We start from the raw sequence: 21,177 nt of genomic DNA on the forward strand, positions 1-21,177 counted from the left end.
TACGCGGGGACGGGCACGGGTGGATGGGCACCGGGAGGGGCGGGGGTCCTTGGGCGGCTCTTAACGCGGCGCTGGGCTCTCCTCCCGGGGAGGCGAGGGAGCGCAGCGGCGGCGCGGGTGCGGGCCATGGCGGGGCGGCCGGAGGCGGCTCTGCCCGCCTGCTTCGCGGGGCTGGGCGCGGGCAGCCCGCGGCCGCGGCAGAAGCGCGGCGGGATGTTCTGCAGCGTGGAGGATGCCTTCGACAACAAGACGCTGAACTTCGCCTCGCTCGCCGCCTCCGGAACAGCAACACCCGTCGCGGGGCACCGCCGCGACACCCAGCCGGGACCGAGCCCCGAAGCGGGACCGAGCCCCGGCCCCGAGCCCGAGCCCGGCCCCCCCGCGGCCGCGCCGCCCCCGAGCGCTCCGGCGGCGCTGCCCGACGGCTGCCGGCAGGTAACGGGACTGCGCCGGGACAGGGCCCGGGGCCGCCGCGGCGAGCCGGCCTGGCCAAGCCCCGGGAGGGCGAGCGGGGACCCGTCCGGCCGTCCTCCTGCCGGCCTGTCCCATCCCGTCCCGTCCCGTCCCGTTCCTTTCCGTCCCGTTTCGTCCCGTTCCATCCCATCCCGTCCCGTCCCGTTCCATCCCGTTCCGTTTCGTCCCGTCCCGTCCCGTTTCATCCCGTTCCATCCCGTCCCGTTTCATCCCGTTCCATCCCGTCCCGTTCCATTCCGTTCCATCCCGTCCCGTTTCGTCCCGTTCCGTCCCGCCCTGTCCCGTCCTGCGGAGCCGGCGCCGGGAGCGGGCTCTGGGCCCATCCCTGCGGCGCGGCTTTGGGCAGGGCACGGTGCGAGGGCGCCGAGCGGTCCCGCCCGGTCCCTCCGGCCGTTCCCGGTCCCTCCGGCCGTTCCCGGTCCCGCCCGGTCCCTCCGGCCGTTCCCGGCCCCTCGGGCCGTTCCCGGTCCCTCCGGCCGTTCCCGGTCCCTCGGGCCGTTCCCGGTCCCTCCGGCCGTTCCCGGTCCCTCCGGCCCCTCGGGCCGTTCCCGGTCCCTCCGGCCGTTCCCGGTCCCTCCGGTCCCTCGGGCCGTTCCCGGTCCCTCCGGCCGTTCCCGGTCCCTCGGGCCGTTCCCGGCCCCTCGGGCCGTTCCCGATCCCGCCCGGTCCCTCGGGCCGTTCCCGGTCCCTCCGGCCGTTCCCGGTCCCTCGGGCCGTTCCCGGTCCCTCCGGTCCCTCGGGCCGTTCCCGGTCCCTCCGGCCGTTCCCGGTCCCTCCGGCCGTTCCCGGTCCCTCGGGCCGTTCCCGGTCCCCCCGGCCCCTCGGGCCCGTCTCTGTCCGCGGCCGGGCGCGCGGCGGGCCGCGCGGGGGCGCGCGCGCAGGCGGGGGCGCGCGGCGGGCGCGGGGGCGGCCCCGCACACGGCGGCGGAGGCGGCGGCGATGTCGCAGCCGGGCAGGAGGAGCGGGACCCGCGGCAAGGTGAGGGCTCCCCGCGGGGCGAGGGCCGCGGCACCCCGCGGACAGAGACGGGGCCGGGCCGGGGGTCGCTCCGGCCGCCGGAGATGGAGCGGGCCGGGCGGTCTCGCACAGCCGGGGGCGCCGCGGGCTCCTGCCCGCCCCGGGGTGAGCGCCCGGCAGTACCGTTACCGGCGGTACCGTTACCGGCGGTACCGTTACCGGCGGTGCCGTTACCGGCGGTGCCGTTACCGGCGGTACCGTTACCGGCGGTACCGTTACCGGCGGTGCTGTTACCGGCGGTTCCGTTACCGGCGGTGCCGTTACCGGCGGTACCGTTACCGGCGGTACCGTTACCGGTGGTACCGTTACCGGCGGTGCCGTTACCGGCGGTGCCGTTACCGGCGGTGCCGTTACCGGCGGTGCCGTTACCGGCAGTACCGTTACCGGCGGTACCGTTACCGGCGGTGCCGGTGGTTCCATTACCGGCGGTGCCGTTACCGGCGGTACCGTTACCGGCGGTGCCGACGCCGGCAGTACCGTTACCGGCGGTACCGTTACCGGCGGTGCCGGTGGTTCCATTACCGGCGGTGCCGTTGCCGGCGGTACCCCGTTACCGGCGGGGCCGAGCCCCTGCCCTGCCCGCTCCGCTCCTTTGTTGCGCGGCCCGGCCGGAGCCCGGCGGTCCCGGCGCTTTGTCCCGGGGCCGCCCCGGGGGGACAAAGGCGGGCGGGCTCCGCCGCGGAGCTGCCCCGCCGTGCCCCCGGTTCCCGGTGCCGCCGGGGCCGGAGATGAGCTCCGGGCACGCTTTTGTGGCGGGATGGGCTTGGCAGAGGGAGAGCATCTCGCAGCCGGGTTCTGCTCCCCGCCCAGCCCGGGGTCCCCGCCCGCGCTCCGCGCTGCCCCGCGGCTCCCCCGGCCCCAGGCGCTGCGTGGGAGGGGATTCCCTCCTCCCGGCGCTTCCCGGCGGGAGCCGGGACAAGCCCCTCCAATGCGGTGCCTTGCGTTTTGTTTTTCCTCCTCTTGCTGGCCCGTGGCAGAACTGCCTTGGGAACAGCCCGGTGGGCGCGGGAGCCGGGGACCGGCCGCGTTGCGGGGCTGCGGGAGCGGATCCCGGGAGTGGGGCGCCGCCGCCGGGTGGGCACGGGGTGAGGATGAGGACGGAGTGAGGATGGGCATGGGGTGAAGATGGGCCCCTCAAGGGGAGGGGCTGTCAGGCTCTCCCATGGGGAAGCAACACTGGGGCTTCCTTTGATTGATGTCATGGGACAAGGGGAAACAATAAAGGCAATAAATCACTGTCAGTTAAAAAAAAAAAAAAAAGGAATGCAATTCTTTAGTTTTCCTTTCCTATAGCAGCGATGCTCTTTTAAACAAGCCCCAAAATGTTTCTAGGCAGTTTTGCCTTCGGACCCGGCTCTTTGTGGTGCAGCATCTCCAGGCTGTGCTGCCACGTGCTCAGGCGTCCCTCAGCTGGTTTTGTGCCCAGGCCGTGCTCTTTGTGTTGCCCATTTCAGCACTGCAAATAATTTTTCAAGCAACACCAGAGTGCAGGGAAGGAATCCTCTGAAATTAGGCTGCAGCTCCACATAGACATCAGCGCTGCTGCTTCCTAAATTTTCTAGTTAACGATTCTGGGTGAAGATTCTGCAAATCTGAAAACTGTGCCACTGTCTGGCTTTGAAGTGAGGCAAGTCCTCGAGGCTTTATCTGCCTCTGCCGAGACTGTGAGAAGGAATGAATGGCAGTAAATTACCGGGTTAATGAGATGCTGAGAAGCCTGGTGGCCGGGGCTGAGGCAGGAGCACGGCTCAGCCCTTGGAGCTGGGGGTGCCCAGGGCTGCCAGGCTCGGTGATGCACCCCTGGCTCCTGCCACCCTACAGAGAGCTGGGCTCCTCCAAATGACAGTTTCATATGGCTCCCCTTGCAAATGTAATTGTAGAAAGTCTGGATAGACATTGAACTTGAGTGATTGGAGGGAAAATACTAAACCTAGATTTACTTAAAGCTTGGAATGAGTAAAGTGGAATCCAAACAAAAAAAAAAAAGTTTAAAAACTGTGAATTTTTTTCCCATTAGAGTGACCACATTCTAATCAAAGGAGGAAAAATTGTCAACGATGATCAGTCATTTTATGCAGACGTTTATGTGGAGGATGGCTTAATAAAGTAAGTTAAAAATTTGTATTTGCTTATGTAATTTCTTAGAATGATACAGTGCCTTGGGATTTGAACAAGGTTCCTTCCCATCATATTTTCTTGAGAATCTTTTAGATAAATAAAGGCAGCATTTTAGCGTCAGGAAAGAGCTACGCTGGAGTAGTTCTGCAGCTGGAAAGACTTGCAAAGCACTGGCAGCCTGGGGAGGACCAACAGAGGCTGTTTTGGCATCCTCACTTGAGAGCTGTTGCCAGCTAAGAGGAGATCTTGATTTCCTTTCCAGACAAATCGGAGAGCACCTGGTCATTCCCCGTGGCACCAGGATCATCGATGCCCACGGGCAGCTGGTGATGCCGGGGGGCATCGACGTCCACACGCGGCTGCAGGCGCCCGTCATGGGCATGAGCTCGGCCGACGGCTTCTTCCAGGGCACCAAGGCAGCGCTGGCAGGAGGCACCACCATGATCAGTAAGGGGGGCACGTCCCCACAGGCTGCCCTTTTCTAGCACAATGCACCAGGCCTGGAGTCACTGCAGGGATGTTTGCTTACCTTCCTAGCACAGAAATGTCCATTTCTGCTGGACAGATCCACAAAGTTAACTGAAGGTGTTGTGCAGAACCTCCTTCCCTTGCTGCACGTGGATATTAAAAATACACTTGTAAATTAAAAATATCTGTCTGCTCCTGCCTCACCTCATCAGAGAGCAAGACAGAAGACCACTTTAAACACCTTTTAATAAGTTTTTAACAACTCTGCAAGTGTGGGGCATGTTTGAGTTTCTCACCTTTAAGCACAGGCTCCATTTTTGTGTTAATGTAAAATAATTTTGCTGCCTGTTCTGTTCCTGCTCCATTCCCAAGGACCACTGCAGTTGGTGACTGCAGGACCAGCCCGAGCAGCGCTGGCACAGCTCCCGGCGAGCCCGCAGCCAGGGCTGAGGGAACGGGAGCAGAGCTGAGGGACGTGGCGGGCACTGGGGGCTGCCCACGGGAACTGCGCCGGGGCAGAGCCCTGCCCAGCACCCAGGGTGCTGCGCTGGCCGAGAACAATGGCAAAGCCGTGACTGGGGCTCCCTTCCCGCGCTCGTGTCACCCAGTCCGGGACACCCGGCATGTGCCCGTCCCTGACACGCGTGTCCCCGCAGTTGACCACGTGTGCCCGGACGCGGGGAGCAGCCTCCTGGCCGCCTACGAGCAGTGGCGCGGCCACGCCGACGGCCAGGCCTGCTGCGACTACGGCCTGAGCGTGGACATCCCGCGCTGGCACGAGAGCCTCCGGGAGGAGCTGGAGGCCCTGGTCAAGGACAAGGGTAAGGGCAGAGGGACCCTCGGGGTCGCTGCAGGATCCTGGGGCAGTGGGGGCCCTGCTCCCCCTGGCACCCAGCTCTGCAGGGCGGGCACAGCTCCTGCCCGGAGCTGGGACATCCCCGTCCTTGGCCGTCCGGGAGAGAGCTGTGGACGGGAACACGGGCACCAGGTTCCTGCTGTAACATCTGGGTCTGTGCCCTCACCTTTGGGCAATTGGCAGCCTGGTCATGGAGAGGGATTTTGAAAGCCAAAGGAGTAGGGTTGGCCACCCTGACGCGGGCTGCGAGATGTGCAGAAAAAGCATTTAATGAAAAACCTCGGAGACAGGGCTTAGAGAAGGAAAGTCAGCTTTAAGTGCTCCGCAGTGGTTCCCTTGTGCCTGGAACTCCCGTGCATCCCGAGGTATCCGTGGGACATGGCTGCCTGGAAAGCAGGAAAGCAGACCGGGACAGGGATTCATGCATTCATTAATACCTATTGCCATGTTTGGAACTACACTTTCCTTCAGATATGCTAATGCAGAGCTAAATGTCTTCAGTGTAATTTGTAGTCTTGCAAGCAAGGGTTTAATTGGCCAATTACCATAGAAATTCACAGTGAATTTCCTATTAAAATGCAGAGTGGCTGAAGTAATGGAGCTGTTCCTTGGAACACAGATGAAATACAGCTGTAATTTGATCATGGTTTGGTATTGCTTATTGCCTCTATCCATTCAAAATACAGCAGCAATTCATAGAATCATGGAATGGTTTGGATTGGAACAGAACTGATCCCATTCCCTGCCATGGCAAGGACACCTCCCACTGTCCCAGCTGCTCCAGCCCCAGTGTCCAGCCTGGCCTTGGGCACTGCCAGGGATCCAGGGGCAGCCACAGCTGCTCTGGGCACCTGTGCCAGGGCTGCCCACCCTGCCAGGGAACAATTCCCAATTCCCATCCATCCCTGCCCTCTGGCAGTGGGAGCCATTCCCTGTGTCCTGTCCCTCCATGCCTTGTCCCAAATTTGAGAATAAGCCATAGACTGAAGCCACCACTGGAGGAAAACCAGCCTGGGAGTGAGGCAGCTGAGTGGGCATTCAGACCCCGTCACAGAGGGTACCTAGCCCCAAACATGCACCATAGGGGTTTCATTTTTTGGTTCAAGTGCACCATAAAGTAGGGGTTTATTGTCTTCCACAACTCCCAAGTTTTGGGGTCAGTGGGGACATTTCCCACGTCAGGCCCTGGCTTTTCTTTGCTTCCAGTGTAACCCTCGCCAGCACAGCACCCTGTCACACCAGCACAGTGACAAAGGGACAAAGCCACAGATGTCCTTTTCTATTTTCAAGGTGTGAACTCGTTCCTGGTGTTCATGGCTTACAAGGACAAGCTGCAGTGCACGGATGGCCAGGTAGGACACGGGAAGGCGGGGAAGGCACAGCCCCGCTGGGAGCCACGGGGGCGGTGGCGGGGCTGAGCCGGGCCCGCTGTGTCCGGCAGATGTACGAGATCTTCTGCACCATCCGGGACCTGGGCGCCATCGCCCAAGTGCACGCGGAGAACGGAGACATCATCGAGGAGGTGAGGAGGTACCGCGTCGTGGCTGCTGGCACCCGGGGTCACCAGGCCATGGGGAGGGAGGAGAACTCCTGCCCTTGGCCCTGCCCTGCCCTGCTTCTGCTCCTGTCCCTGCCCTTGTCCCTGCCCCTGCTCCTGCCCGGGGAGCTGCAGCCCCACAGCCCTGGAGGGAACAGGACCCTGTGTAGCAGCGTGTGCAGGCAGAGCAATGTGCAGGAGGATCAGGAATCATCTGTGTCCGCATGGATCTTCACGTGCTTGGGTTCCCAAAAAGCACTTTGGGGGTTCCTAAGGGATGACTGACTGCCTTAAGGGATGTTTTATCCCATTAGCTGTTGTGTTTAGGAGTTTGGATTACTTGAAAAAATCAGGAGGTTTGAGGATTTTACAGCAATAGCCATGACATTGGCAGTATTTAACTCCACCATCAGCACCTGGGAATTCCTTGGTGTCGCAGCCTCTGCTCATGGGCCTTGTTTTTCCTTTTTACCTGTAGAAAAGACAGTCTTGGCTCCAGCCTCAGCCAGACACACCAGGTGGAGTCAGACTGGCAGTTCCTTAGGCTCACGGTCACGCCAGCATTCAGTCTGGTGTGGGAGGAAGGCTGAACTGAAAGCCAGATCCAATCCTTCACATGGCTTTATGTGAACAAACAGGATAAAGGCTAATTCCCACCTCCTGGGATTTTATCTGGAAACCTGCTCCTCAGCTGGCTGTGGAGTCAGGCAGCTCATAGCTGCAGCAGTGCTTCTGTAAGCTGCCAGCATGGTGACACTTGAGCCCTGGGGACACATTGGAGGAGATCTGGACAAGAACACAGACCAATAGGCATGTCTAAGAGCAGGGTCCTTTAAAGGATCCGGCGGGATCTGCTCCGTGGGGTTGGATTGCATCCTTGCCTTAGTGCCAGCTGGCTGGGAGGTTACATGATCCGGAGCAGCAGAGGGACAGGGTGAGGCGTGTGCTGGACATCTGCCACGTGAGTGACCTGGGACATCCCAGAGCTCATCTCAGCATCTGTCCCTGCGTGCTCCCTTTCCTCCGTGCCACACGGTGAGGTGCAGAGGGACAGGGGTGTCTGGGAGAGGTGGCACTTGCTGCATGCCCGTGACAGTCTCACATCCCTGTGCCCATCCCTGCCTCCTCCAGGGGATCCTGAGCAGCTCCAGCAGGCTCAGTGGTGGGATCCCTCTCCCTTTGCTGCAGCCATGCACCGGGGCTGGGGCAGCCTGGGTTTGAGTCCCTTCCTCCAGAACCCTGGGTTTGAGGGGTGGGAAGGTCCAGAGGTGCTGCTGGGGCAGAGCAGCTCCCATGCAGGAGCATTTCTGCAGCACAGGACAACTCTGGGAGGTGGCCCTGTGGTGAGTGGAATGTCCCAGGGGAGTGGCCCATGCCCCACCTGCTCAGGTTCCTCACTCACCACCTGCCCTCGGGTGGCTCTGGACAAGGTGTGCTGTGTCCCATGGTCTGACTGACTGCTCTCTCCTTCCTTCCTGCCCCCCAGGAGCAGAAGAGGCTGCTGGAGCTGGGGATTACGGGCCCGGAGGGGCACGTCCTCAGCCGCCCCGAGGAGGTAACGCCATCAGCCCTTGTGCCAAGCTGTGGCCCCGCCGTGCAGAGGGGCTGGGACACCTGTGCCATGGGACACCTGTGCCATGGGACACCTGTGTCCTGGGACACCTGTGCCATGGGACACCTGTGCTGTGGGACACCTGTGTCCTGGGACACCTGTGCCATGGGACATCTGTGCCATGGGACATCTGTGCTGTGGGACACCTGTGTCCTGGGACACCTGTGCCATGGGACACCTGTGCTGTGGGACACCTGTGCCGTGGGACATCTGTGCTGTGGGACACCTGTGCCATGTCCTTGTGCCCGCAGGTGGAGGCCGAGGCCGTGTTCCGTGCCATCACCATCGCCAAGCAGGCCAACTGCCCCCTCTACATCACCAAGGTCATGAGCAGGAGTGCTGCAGACGTCGTGGCTCAGGCCAAGAGGAAAGGTAACGCTGGTCTGCACAGGCGGCCACTGAACCTCTACATGCAGCCAGGAATCTCATTCTAACCATGAGGTCTGAGAAGTCCTTGTCTCCTGAGCTTCCCACACTCTCGGGGTGCTGAGGCTCGTGCTGGTTTCCATGGTAGGGTGTGCCAGAGCTAATTTCTTGGAGCTGGGAAGATTGGATGTGTTGGAAACTGTGACACTTCCATCTAGGCAGACACAGCTGAGAAACAGGGAATAATCCACTTGTGATCGTTTGGTGTGAACTGAATGAAAAACAGATGTGGAGCAAGCTGCAAAGTGTGAAGGGCTGGGATGGATCCTGTGGGGAGCAGGGTGAAAGGGGGAGCACAGGCACCGCTTCCCCGGCCCAGAGCCTGCCGGGCAGACGCGGGTTTGGTTTAAAGGAAGGCGTGGCAGCCGGAATGTGTGCCCGGTGAAAGGAGAGGACAGGCAGGTCCAGAACGCGCTTTGACGGTGTCTCCCAGTCACCGGAGATAGTCTAAGGGATTAGCGAGACTCAAAGCACGGGAGTGCTGCAGGAGGGAAGTGCTGAGCGTGGCACAGCAGTGCCCGTGCTGAGCGTGGTTTGGGCAGTGCCCGTGCTGAGTGTGGCACAGCAGTGCCCGTGCTGAGCGTGGTTTGGGCAGTGCCCGTGCTGAGTGTGGCACAGCAGTGCCCGTGCTGAGCATGGCACAGCAGTGCCCGTGCTGAGCATGGCACAGCAGTGCCCGTGCTGAACGTGGTTCGGGCAGTGCCCGTGCTGAGCGTGGCACAGCAGTGCCCGTGCTGAGCGTGGCACAGCAGTGCCTGTGCTGAGCATGGTGCAGCAGTGCCCGTGCTGAGTGTGGCACAGCAGTGCCCGTGCTGAGCGTGGTTCGGGCAGTGCCCGTGCTGAGCGTGGCACTGCAGTGCCCGTGCCGCGCTCCCCACCCCGCACTGCTCCGCAGGCACCGTGGTGTACGGGGAGCCCATCACGGCCAGCCTGGGCACCGACGGCTCCCACTACTGGAGCAAGAACTGGGCCAAAGCCGCCGCCTTTGTCACGTCCCCCCCCGTCAGCCCCGACCCCGCCACGCCAGACCACCTCAGCACTCTGCTGTCCAGGTGGGTCCCGTGTCACCCCGGCTCCCCTGCCCGCGCTGCTCCGGTGCCATTCTGTCGCCCGTGGGGCCCCGAGCCCACGAGCCACCGCTGCCCCCGCGGTCTGCCCGGCAAGGGGGCTGTGCCAGCCTGGGGGTGCCATCAGTGCCCCCTCGCTGAGCCCTGCCCTGTCCTCTCCCCAGCGGGGACCTGCAGGTCACCGGCAGCGCCCACTGCACCTTCACCACCGCGCAGAAGGCCGTGGGCAAGGACAACTTCACCCTCATCCCCGAGGGCACCAACGGCATCGAGGAGAGGATGCCCATAGTCTGGGAGAAGTGTGTGGTAGGTGCTGCAGTGCAGCTGCACGGAGCACACGTGAGCCGGGCCTGGGCTCGAGGCTGTCACAACCTCGCTGGTTCAGACAAGCCAGAGCGGTGACACTGTCTAGACACTGCTGCAGCTTCAGAGAGGCACCAGCCAGACACTGAGACACACAGATGCCTTCACGGCGTCTTCAAAGGCTGCTCTGTGGGACCCCCTCTGCTCTTGCTCAGTCTCCAGGGAGTCTGCAGAACTTTCTCCCGCGGGTGATGAGGCGTTCCTGTCCCCTCGAGCCACCAGAGGCCTGGGCAGGTGATGGGGAGAGGGGGTCTCTCGCCTGGGACATGGCCATGCTTCCAACTGCCAGGTCACCCCAGGCCCCACCAGTGGGGAGAAGTCTCCGTGTCACCTCTGTCTGCCTGGCTGCAGGGCTGTGTCTGTGTCCCCGCTCCCAGTCCCAGTGTGTCCCTGCACACTTCACTTCCCTGCCAGCAGCAACCCTGGGGGGCCCTATCCTGCATCCCACAGGGCAGATTTCCCTGTGCAAACTGCTGGAGCTTGGGAGCCAAGCCACCCTGAAACCTCCCTTAGGTGGGCTTTGTTCAAAGAGAAAAGGAACTTTTCTTAAGATGACTGAAGATGGTAAATAAATAGCCCTGGTTAGGTTCACTTCCAGTCTTTCTTCACTGGGCTGTCCTTGACCCTCTTCAGTGATCCTGAGATGCCTGTGCAGGAGTTGGAGCCAACCAGTGAAGGTCTTGTTTTTCAGAGACTTCAACCTTTGGAGTGCAAGGAAAATAAACCCTGTGTCTGATATCCTTTATCCCACGGGGACCCAGCTCGTTCTCACATCCCCCTTCCCCTGTACCCACAGCCCTGTGGCAGAGCAGACCCTCACCCACGTGGGCACAGGGGAGGGGGCAGCAGGGCCTGGCCATGGGGAGGGACCGTGCCTGCAGCAGGCACGGGGCCTTGCCCACCCAGGCGTTTCCCCTCCCCAGGTCCCCGGGAAGATGGATGAGAACGATTTCGTAGCAGTGACCAGCACCAATGCTGCCAAGATCTTCAACTGCTACCCCAGGAAGGGGCGCGTGGCCGTGGGCTCCGACGCAGACCTGGTGCTGTGGAACCCCAAGGCTACGAAAATCATCTCAGCCAAAACCCACAATTTGGTAAAATATATTTTAAATCATTTTCTGGGGCTGGTTTTAGAGTCAGAAGGGATCTGGAAGGCAATGCATGTCCTTAGTTGGATCAGATCATTCAGCAGGGGAGGAGTTGTTTTGTCTGTCTGGGTAAATAGTAGGAAAATATTCTTTTATTGCTGTAAAGGGTGGGATTGGTACTTAGTGACCATTTCAAGACAGCTGGCATCTGGTAAAGAAATCTTAAGGTCAGTGTATTTGCTGTGGACTAGAAAAATGTAGGTGCTGAACTGAAGTATTGAGCTATTGCTAAACTGCAATGTGTGTTAGTTACAGTTTAATATGTATTAACCTATTGCTATAGTTAATATATACTGGTATTAATATAATACAAAATTTAAATATTCCATAAAGATATCTAAATAATATAATAATATAAATATAATTTAATTAAAGTATTAAACAATTGCTGTAGTTTAATATGATTGGTTTTTAGGTTTATTTTCTTGGTTCCAGTTTGCTTCCCTTTGGAATCATATTTGAAATATGAGGGGTTTGTTAGTTCTGACTGATGCACGAGGAGCAGTGTACAAAACTGGCCTCCTCTTAAATCCTGCAGACACTGAATATCAGGGTTTGCTTTTTCTAGAATGTGGAGTACAACATATTTGAAGGCACCGAGTGCCACGGGGTCCCAGCCGTGGTCATAAGTCAGGGAAGAGTTGTCCTTGAAGATGGAAATCTGAGCGTCACCCAGGGCTCAGGTCGCTTCATCCCTAGGAAGACATTCCCTGACTTCGTTTACAAAAGGATAAAGGCAAGAAACCGGGTAAGGAGAGTTTTATTTGCCACAATCCCATGTTTTGATCACAATTTCTCTGCTGTAGTGTATTGGGGCGGCTGTGATGGCAAACCTGCAACAGCAGCAGGAATATTATCAGTGCTATTTCTTTCTGTGTGTTGTCGTGTAAGTGCCTGGCTCCTCAGTCAAGAATTCTTAGTATTAGAGCTAATAATGGCAGTTTTCTTAGCCTATTATAATGTTACAAAACAAAAATGCAACTTCTAGCTAAGGGCTTTTTGGTTTGTACTGAGGTAGAGGAGTTTCTGTTGCTGTATTCCCAGTGTCTGCTCTGCAGCCATTGGAGGGTAAGGGATGTACATCCCCTAGGTACTGGAAATTCAGTAAGATAAATCCTCCTGTGTGCTGGCACAGCTCTTAAGAGAGACACAAAGACATGCAAATAATGTAAAGAGCTTCTTAACAGCTCTGTCCTCCTTCCCTTTTCCGTGTGCTATTGCAGACAGTGCAATTCTGCATCCTATACAAAGCACAGCAGGAATCAGTAACCCAAATTAGCTGCAGAGGCAGGAGCCCCGACTCTGGTGTGCCTCAGGGTGTCTGGGGTGTCTGGAGGGCAGGATTTGGATGTGCCAGCTCCCTGCAGGGTGGGAATGGGAGCCAGAGAAGCTGTAGATGCCCAATCCCCGGAGGTGTCCGAGGCCAGGTTGAAAGTCCTTTTAAGACCATCAATTCCAATCACTGCCAGCCCTGTGCAGGCCAGCACTGCCCCATGTCCCCAGGCTCCCGCTGGGGATGGGGGCTCCAGCCCTGCCTGGCAGCTGTGCCAGGGCTGGGCAGCCCTTTCCACGGAGAAATGTCCCCGTGCCCAGCCCGAACGTCCCCGGCACGGCTGGAGGCCGCTGCCCCTGGGCTGGCGCCCGTCCCCGGCCGTGGCTGACCCTGTCTCCTGTGCAGCTGGCCGAGGTGCACGGCGTGCCCCGCGGGATGTACGACGGGCCGGTGCACGAGCTGCCGGCCAGCGTCAAGGCCGCGGCGCCCGGCGCCGGCAAAGCCGCGGCCGCGCCCGTGCGCAACCTGCACCAGTCCGGCTTCAGCCTGTCCGGTACGTGGGGCTGGGGCCGGGAGGGCAGGGGGGCCTCAGCAATGGGAACTCCAGTTCTGCCCAGCAGCAACGCAGCCGGTCCTGCGGCTGCAGCCACGGGGCCAGGCGCAGCACAGACAGCTCTAGAATGTTCTGCAGTATTTATGTCAGCGCACAAAGCCTGCTGGAAGCTCTGCTCCCAGAGCCAGAGCAGTGATTCAGCATCATTCACCCCGCAGAAACCTGCCCAGCAGCTGTCGGGAAAGCCAATGCTCTGCCCTAAAATTATTTCCATAATGGTTTTTTAGCTGGTTGGGTCACGTGGGTCCCATATTGCTTGATAAATGTTACCAGTCCCCGTGTTTTATTATATACAGAATTTATAGGAAAGCCATTTAGAAATCTTCCAAAAAGAAACAATGAAAACTTAATATATTCAGGCAAATACAGACATTCCAAACTGTGCCACGCTTGTAGAGTGTCCAAAGTGACATACAATGAAATTATTAGCATTTTCTGAGAAGTTTTATGGTTGTGGCATGTAAAGCAGTGGCACTGCCCCGCTCTCCGCAGGGTCACAGGCGGATGACCACATTGCCCGGCGCACGGCGCAGAAGATCATGGCCCCGCCGGGCGGGAGGTCCAACATCACCTCGCTGTCCTGACGCCGTCCCCGCGCCGGTCCCCGCCAGCCGCTGCCGGGATGGGGCCGGTGGGCCGCTCTCGAGCTCGCCAGCTGTGCCAGCCCTTCCCTCGTAGGTAGAACGTAGAGTGATCCCCAGGCAGCGCTCCCAGCTGGGTTCTCTGCCAGTGTTCCTTCGCTAGCTGCTAGGAAAGCCCTTCCCTGTGCATGCGGCACCGCCACGTCCCCAGAGCTGCGGGGCGGCCGGGCCCCGCGGGCCAGCGCCGACACGGGGCACATCCAGGCTGGATCACGCTCTTTTCCAGCAGCACACGCTGCCCGCTCCCATCAAAGGACTTCCAACAGCCGAGCACTTCGCTGGTGTCCAGCCAGAGCCCTCCGCCCTGGCCGTGCTCCCAGGGCACCCCCAGACCGTGTGTCCCTCGCTGGTCACAGCTCAGGGGCGAGCGCAGCCCCGTGTCCTGGGGCAGAGTGGTGCTGGCCCTCCAGGACCCGGCCATGCCGTGGGCTGGTGTCCTTCTGCCAGCCTTGTTTTTTAAAGATCATTTATACGCTTTTTCAAGAACTGAGTGTGAGTCCGACAGCCAATACCAGGGCTCCTTTGGAGGCCAGGTGCATGCAACACACTTTTTAATGAAGATTATTCTAGCCCAGTTATTATATTTAAAGGTGTGTACACAGAGTGTGCCTCTGGCCATAGTGCCATGCATGTACCTCCAGGAATGGCTTTCCGTTCCTGTCCGCTCCTTGCTTGGAATAAACTTGGTTGGAAACCACGAAATGGTGGAAGTGGTTGATGCACCCGAGTCCATTTTGTCGTTTTCTTCCTCTGAGTTTTTCTGGGTGAGGCTTGCACGGTGCCATCCTGACTGGCAGGTTACTGTGCTCGCCTGGGAGGGGGGAGAGGCTCGTGCTGGCAGTGTGGGCAGTGCCCCCTTCTCCTCAGCCTGCTGGGACGTCGTGGCACGTCCATGGGACACTGAACTCCCTCGGGCAGCGCCAGGCTTGGGTCTCCAGCTCTGTCTGAGCCAGGCACGAGAACGGGAGCAGGGGTCGTGGCGGCACAAGCAGGGATCTGACTTGTGAGTGGGGGCTGGAACCACACGTGGCAGCTCCAGATACATGAATCCATGAATTAGCAATGAACCCACAAACGTATACCAGGGAGGGATTTAATTTTTTGCTGGGGATTTTTTTGTCTTTTTTGAATATCTGATATGACCTACATTTCACAGCTTAATGCTGCAGTAATTTCTGTGTTAAGCACATGGGAATGTATATGTTTGGATATTCTATATTTAATATTAAATTTAATTTAATTAATTTCATTTGTTGATTTTCTGATTTTCCCTGAAATTGCACCAAGTCCATTAACATCTAGTGGAAGGTGTTGCTACCATGGCAGGCGGTGGAATGAGCTGAGCTTTAAGGTCCCTTCCAACCCAAGCTATTTACGATTCTATGATGTCTTTTCATCCTGAATAGAGCTTAAATGACAGCAGTGGGAAATCCATAAGGAATGGGAAAGGTAGATGTAACAGTCTGATGGCAGTGACCTCCCCATCACCCTAACATCCACGGGGTGACAGGGATATCCCAGCACCCCCAGCCTGTAAACACTTAGCAAAGGAAGTTCTGAGGTCCCTGTGCTGAAATGTCCTTTTCCCACAGCTGGCCTGGTTCGTGCCAGGCCCCCTGGGCCAGTGGGGACCCAGCAGAGTCCCTGTTCCCTCTCCCACACCACCGAGTTTAGGTCCCTCCACCTCTGTGCCAGCCCAAGGCTCCCTCCCTGCCAGCCGTGCCCTGGGGCAGGGAGGGTTGGCATTTATTCCCTCTGTCAGGGAGCTGTCACAGCTGCCCAGCCTCCTCCCAGAGCAGGGATCGGAGCCGCAGCATCCCTGCAGCTCTCCCGCTGCCGGGAGAGGCTGAGCCAGTCCCACAGCTGCCTGCTAATGGAGCAGAGCCTGCAGGAACCCCCCCCGTGGCACCCACACGGCGTCTGGCCCTAATTCCCTTGGACAGCTTTCCTGCAGGCTCTGGGTCAGGGACACCCGCAGACGCTCCGTGCCCTTGACGACGGCACAGCCCCGGCTCAGCGGCACCGCGAGCACCAGGGACGAGCCCCAAGTCCCCAGCTCGTGCCTGGGGATGAGATGGACCCCCAGTTCCCTCAGGACAGCAGAGTGCCTCAGGCATGGACCCCAATTCCCCCATTACAGCAGAACTCCTCAGGGATGGACCCCAATTCCCCCATTACAGCAGAGCCCCTCAGGGATGGACCCCAGTTCCCTCAGGACAGCAGAGCTCTTCAGGGATGGACCCCAATTCCCCCATTACAGTAGAACTCCTCAGGGATGGACCCCAGTTCCCTCAGGACAGCAGAGCTCCTCAGGGATGGACCCCAATTCCCCCATTACAGCAGAACTCCTCAGGGATGGACCCCAATTCCCCCATTACAGCAGAGCCCCTCAGGGATGGACCCCAGTTCCCTCAGGACAGCAGAGCTCCTCAGGGATGGACCCCAATTGCCCCATTACAGCAGAACTCCTCAAGAAGCAAACAAGCTGGCAGGTTTAAGAGCACACATTTATTACTCCACATGTGCAATGGCTTCCGACAGTATCTGCAAAAACACAAAACCTTGTCATAACTTAAATATTCTGTGATGTGGTAAAACTGTCATGCAAGAAAATTACAGGAATGTATTAACATAAAATACAAAGATATATTTACATATATCTGCACTGAAATATTTTTTTAAAAATCCCTCCCAAGGCAGCAGGATTTCAGCACTGTCCAGGGTCAAGTCCATATTACTGGTATTTTTGCTATTATTTTATTACTCTTAGACTCTTTTTGGCAAGCTCTGGAGTAATAGAGAATTGGCAACAGAGGAAACATCAGGACCTGACTTGCCATTTGTCTTCTGCACAAAATTCCCAGTGAAGGCTGTGGAATTCAATGCAAACACATAAAAATATGCAATTTTGCAAAATCTTGTAACACAACAGAGATAAGAAAACAATTTCATGGCAAGTGATAAAGAGAATAATTTATAGGTGCTGTAGACTTTTCACAGCAGATAATGGCACACACTGTATAAACCTGTCATACAAAAAAATACAGGTATTTAAATATTTATGTACAGAAAATTCCTGTGTTCTGGCTGTAGTGGAGGTGTAGCCCAGAGCTGCTAGTGACACCTTCCAAATTGGGATGTGAGACCAGGGCTCTGTCACGACCTCACTGTGAGGTTTGCCCAGCAGCAGCAGCCAGGGCTCAGCCAGAACAAGGGCACCAACTCGGGCACCACCATGGGCACCACGCCCATCCTTTGTCCCCATCCCCGGCCCAGCCTGTGCCAGCGCCAGGGACAGGGAACACCCCCGGGAGTGGCACAGGACGGAGAGGGGAGCAAACCCCCAGGACTGCACTGTGGATGGGGTGAGCTGGACATGGGACACCTTGGCAGGAGCCACAAGGATGTGTCGGGCCAGCGGGACCCAGCTGGGCTCAGCTGGCACTGGCTCCTCACAGGGACACAGCAATGGGGACACAAGAGGGGCCCAGCGTGGGGCACGGGGGCCAGGAGGCCCCAGAGCACTGAAACCCTCCACAGGGGTTCTGACAGTAACACTGAGCTGTTTCCCACCACTTGTCCCTTTTCCAAATGCTCTTTTCATGCCATTTCTTCTCCAGGGACTGAGTGCAAACAGGTGTCAATGAAACCCTGTCCCCCACGGGCTCTGCCGAGGTTATGCCCAAATATTATTCACCACCAAAACCAAGCACTTCAGTGATGTGCCATGGTGTCTCTCCCACTCAGCAGTGACCCACAGCTCTGTGTCCTGGTGCTGCTGCCAGGGATTCAGGTTCAACAGTGTCCCCAGCACATCCCTGGAGATGCACTGCTGGATTCCAGGGGTGCTGCCCAGGCAGCCAGGATCCACCCAGAGGGTTTCCCCTGGGAAGAAGCCATTCCCTGGCATCCCCCCAGAAGCTCTCCTGGTTTCTGCCAGGTCCACTGAGCTGTTTTGCACAATGACTGGAGAAGAGGGGTGCTGCAAGGGGAACAGGTGACTGACAGAGAGAGGGCTTGGGCTGAGAAGGCTCCGTTTCAGAAGCAAGCCAGCTCCTCCCCACACACACCAACCCCCACCGCAGGGCCCACTTGTCTCTTGTCCTAAGGAAAGCGATGAAAACATCAATTACACATGTCCTGGAACTGCCAGACCTCTCCCGGCCTGAGAGCTTCTGGCTGAATAGGATGTATCTTCATCACTCATCTATGGGATGGTTTGGTCAAAAAATCAGTGACACTCCTCGTCATTCCAATAGTCCAAAATTTTGCCGTTATTTACAGGAGGTTTCTAAATAGTGCAATGGAATTCACTGTAAAACCTTACCCATATGGCTGGAGTACATAAACTGTAATTCATAACTCCTGAATAAATCCATGGTTTGAGCCTCATCTGCTGTGCCAGGATAGCCAGGGTGTTCCAGCTGGGAGATGTGGGACAGAGACACAAAGTGAGCACAGAGTCCTGGGGAGAGGACCAGGCTGCCCGTGTGGAGAGCAGGGGCTGCTCAGCACAGCAAAGGGGCCAGAGTACCAGGCCCACCTGCACACAGAGGTGAGCTCTGACAGGTGACAGAAGGTAATGAGGTCTCCCTGGTACCCAGTAATGACACTGAAGTTACTGGGGGCAGAGAGGGCAGGTTCCCCCAGCACAGCCTAGGCACAGAGCCAGGGTAGGTGCTCTCCTGTAGCTGGGAGAAGGAGCAGGAGGACAGCTGATTTCAGCCCTCGCTCATTGACTGGCCACAGCCCGTGAGCTGTAATTAACACAGCTCCTAACGAGGCACAGGACCCATGGCTGACACCAGGGACCCCGGGCCTGACAGCATTTCCTGGCTCTGCCCTGAAAATAACCATGCAAATGGACCCAGAGCTTCAGCTCCCCTCCTCCTGCACACCCCTAAAGACTTCCATGAAAACACGTCTCTGCACAAGTGCAGCCACACACTAATTCCCACATAAAACTGTGGGAGACACGCTGTGTGCCTGCCTGTGCAAGATCATTTCGTACCATTCCGCCTTCCTGGTCTGTTCATGGAAACAAGAACTGCACCAAACTGGTCCTGACAGAATCCGATCTGTCAAAAGCATCTCCCATCCATTTCTGCATCAGGAGCAGCCAGCAAGGACGCACACACCGCAGCCTCCCGGTGCTGGCAGCAAACAGCTGCTGATGGTGTGATGGTGACTGCGGTCCCACCGTGCTCCTGGGCCACCAGAGCAGCCGTGTGGCACCAGGGCCTTGGGGTCAGCCACAGCAACCAAAATCCACTCTGCAGCAGTCCAACAACTAATACGCTGAAGGCCCCTGCCAACAAGAAAGGCAACACCCGCAGCTGGAGCAAGGCAAGATTTCCCATCTTATTAAGAAGTTAAGACAGGTATTGGCAAATTATATACAGTACTTGTACTTTACACTGAAAATAAAGCAAATCAAAGGGTGAAATACAATATTCCTGTCTCATAACCAAGCAGCCTTGCAAGGCCACCCACTCTGCCTCCAACAAAACCTCAGCCTGTGATAAACTGTGTCCTCCAAACCTGGGCACATGGAGCCAGACCCTCCAACCCATCCCACAGCTCCTCTCTGCCCACAGCAGCCACGTCAAGGAAGAAAACATTTTAAATGCATTCTGCATCTCAAATACGCCTTGAACCATTACCCAGCCCCTGAAGAATCCACGGAGTGTACAAAAAACATTTATTTGCCTTGAATGGGGAAAGGAACTGACAGGTGACAGGGACAAGGAGGTGCCTGGGACATCCTGGTGCTGCAGGACCCAAGCAGCTGGAGCTCCCAGGAGCTGGGGCCAGAGAGGCCCCGGGGCTGCTCTGCTTTGCACAGGGACAATCCACTGAGCAGCATCTGTGAACAGGGAGTGAGTGCCACAGTCAAACTCACACCACTTGTGGGCCTTGCTCCCTGCTCCTTGTCGCTCCCCGTGGGACCCAAGGACATGGCTTTATTCCCTGTCCCCTCACTGCATTAAAAACGTGCAGATCAGCAACCTGACATTAAAACAGAAATACTTATTTCAGTTGATCTCCCCTGACAAGTTGCATAGCCCGTATCTTTCCCCACAGGCAGCCACAGCTCCAGGCTGGCGATCCACGGCCCAGGGCAGTCCTGTGGAGCTCTGGCTTGCTCCAGCCCCAAAGGGGAGCTGTAGATCCATGGCCCAGGGCAGTCCAGTGGAGCTCTGGTTTGCTCCACACCCAAAGGGAAGCTGTAGATCCATGGCCCAGGGCAGTCCAGTGGAGCTCTGGCTTGTTCCAGCTCTCAAGGGAAGCTGTAGATCCATGGCCCAGGGCAGTCCTGTGGAGCTCTGGCTTGCTCCACACCCGAAGGGAAGCTGTAGATCCATGGCCCAGGGCAGTCCTGTGGAGCTCTGGCTTGCTCTACACCCGAAGGGAAGCTGTAGATCCATGGCCCAGGGCAGTCCTGTGGAGCTCTGGCTTGCTCCACACCCGAAGGGAAGCTGTAGATCCATGGCCCGGGGCAGTCCTGTGGAGCTCTGGCTTGCTCCACACCCGAAGGGAAGCTGTAGATCCATGGCCCAGGGCAGTCCTGTGGAGCTCTGGCTTGCTCCACACCCGAAGGGAAGCTGTAGATCCATGGCCCGGGGCAGTCCTGTGGAGCTCTGGCTTGCTCCACACCCGAAGGGAAGCTGTAGATCCATGGCCCAGGGCAGTCCTGTGGAGCTCTGGCTTGCTCCACACCCGAAGGGGAGCTGCCGGTGCTGTCCGGGGGCAGCGGGGCGGGCTGGGGTGCTCAGCACACCTGAGGGCAGGTGAGGGCGGCCTGGCCCAGCCTAGCTGCTGCCCGAGGAGCACACGGAGCTGCACATGTGCAGGGGCTCGGCCTCGGCCTCGGCCTCGTCGGCGGTCTCAGAGGCAGACACGGACTCGCTCGGCTGCTCTTGGCTCTTCTTTAGCCTGTGGGAGCGGGGGAAGCAGCATTACAGAGCTGTCCCCCAGGCTGTCCCCCAGCAGTGGGCAGGGGCTCTAGGGCCCGGTGAGAACTCCCTGCTCGAGTGGTGCCTACGGCAGAGCCATGGAGAACAACAAGGAGTGCTCCCAGAGCTTACAAACAGAGCCCAGCGTATCAGCAAACCACCCCAAACTGCTCTGAAATGCCCCAAAAGAGCCTGCAAGGCCTCAGCCCACCCAGGCCTCAGCCACGAGTACCCCCAGCACAGCCAGGCTCCTGCCAGCCCCCGCTCCACAGAGCCTGCCTCACACTCTGCTTATGGACCAAACAGCCCAACCTGGGAGAGCACTGCCTTTAACCCAGCACTGTCACTGTTTCCCACCAGGGACTTCTCCAACCTGACTGATCCTAGCAATCTAGTCTATGTGTTAAAGATCTCCACAGTCATTGCTTGGTGAGTCCAACCTTCCTCACCTTCATTTCCCAAAACATCATCTGCTAAAAGCAGGCTGGGTGAGGAGGTGCCATGGGGGAACAGAGGCAGTGTCACACACATGTTAAATCCCAGAAGTCTCTCTACAGCACATTTTATTTAATGGCAGTTAATAATCCTTGATCTTGCCTCCCTTTGTG

General features: G+C 58.0%; 2 protein-coding genes across 5 annotated transcripts in view; one reads left to right on the plus strand and one right to left on the minus strand.

The window, feature by feature from the left end:
- Nucleotides 1-126: 126 nt before the first annotated feature.
- DPYSL4 (dihydropyrimidinase like 4) lies at nucleotides 127-14,315 on the plus strand. Of its 2 annotated transcripts, none has more exons than XM_077784765.1 (14): nucleotides 127-435; nucleotides 3,509-3,597; nucleotides 3,872-4,056; nucleotides 4,734-4,898; nucleotides 6,224-6,285; nucleotides 6,375-6,455; nucleotides 7,957-8,025; nucleotides 8,334-8,454; nucleotides 9,404-9,560; nucleotides 9,740-9,881; nucleotides 10,862-11,032; nucleotides 11,655-11,834; nucleotides 12,765-12,912; nucleotides 13,465-14,315. In XM_077784765.1, the coding sequence occupies exons 1-14, from the start codon at nucleotides 127-129 to the stop codon at nucleotides 13,554-13,556; spliced, it is 1,971 nt and encodes a 656-aa protein (XP_077640891.1). In that variant the 3' UTR covers nucleotides 13,557-14,315. The 2 variants fall into 2 exon arrangements, with proteins under 2 accessions (XP_077640891.1, XP_021398102.2); XM_021542427.2 differs by lacking the exon at nucleotides 127-435 and adding an exon at nucleotides 1,411-1,452.
- Nucleotides 14,316-16,102: 1,787 nt separating this feature from the next.
- The window catches only part of STK32C (serine/threonine kinase 32C), a 67,984-nt gene continuing 62,909 nt past the window's right edge, over nucleotides 16,103-21,177 (minus strand). For all 3 annotated transcript variants that reach the window (XM_077784766.1, XM_021542432.2, XM_021542435.3), the window contains one exon: nucleotides 16,103-20,549. In XM_077784766.1, the coding sequence (XP_077640892.1) occupies nucleotides 20,426-20,549 (124 nt within the window). In that variant the 3' untranslated portion in view covers nucleotides 16,103-20,425. The remainder of the gene's footprint in view (nucleotides 20,550-21,177) is intronic.

The sequence above is a fragment of the Lonchura striata genome, chromosome 7 (genome assembly GCF_046129695.1).
Source record: "Lonchura striata isolate bLonStr1 chromosome 7, bLonStr1.mat, whole genome shotgun sequence".
In the NCBI taxonomy this organism is placed as follows: domain Eukaryota; kingdom Metazoa; phylum Chordata; class Aves; order Passeriformes; family Estrildidae; genus Lonchura; species Lonchura striata.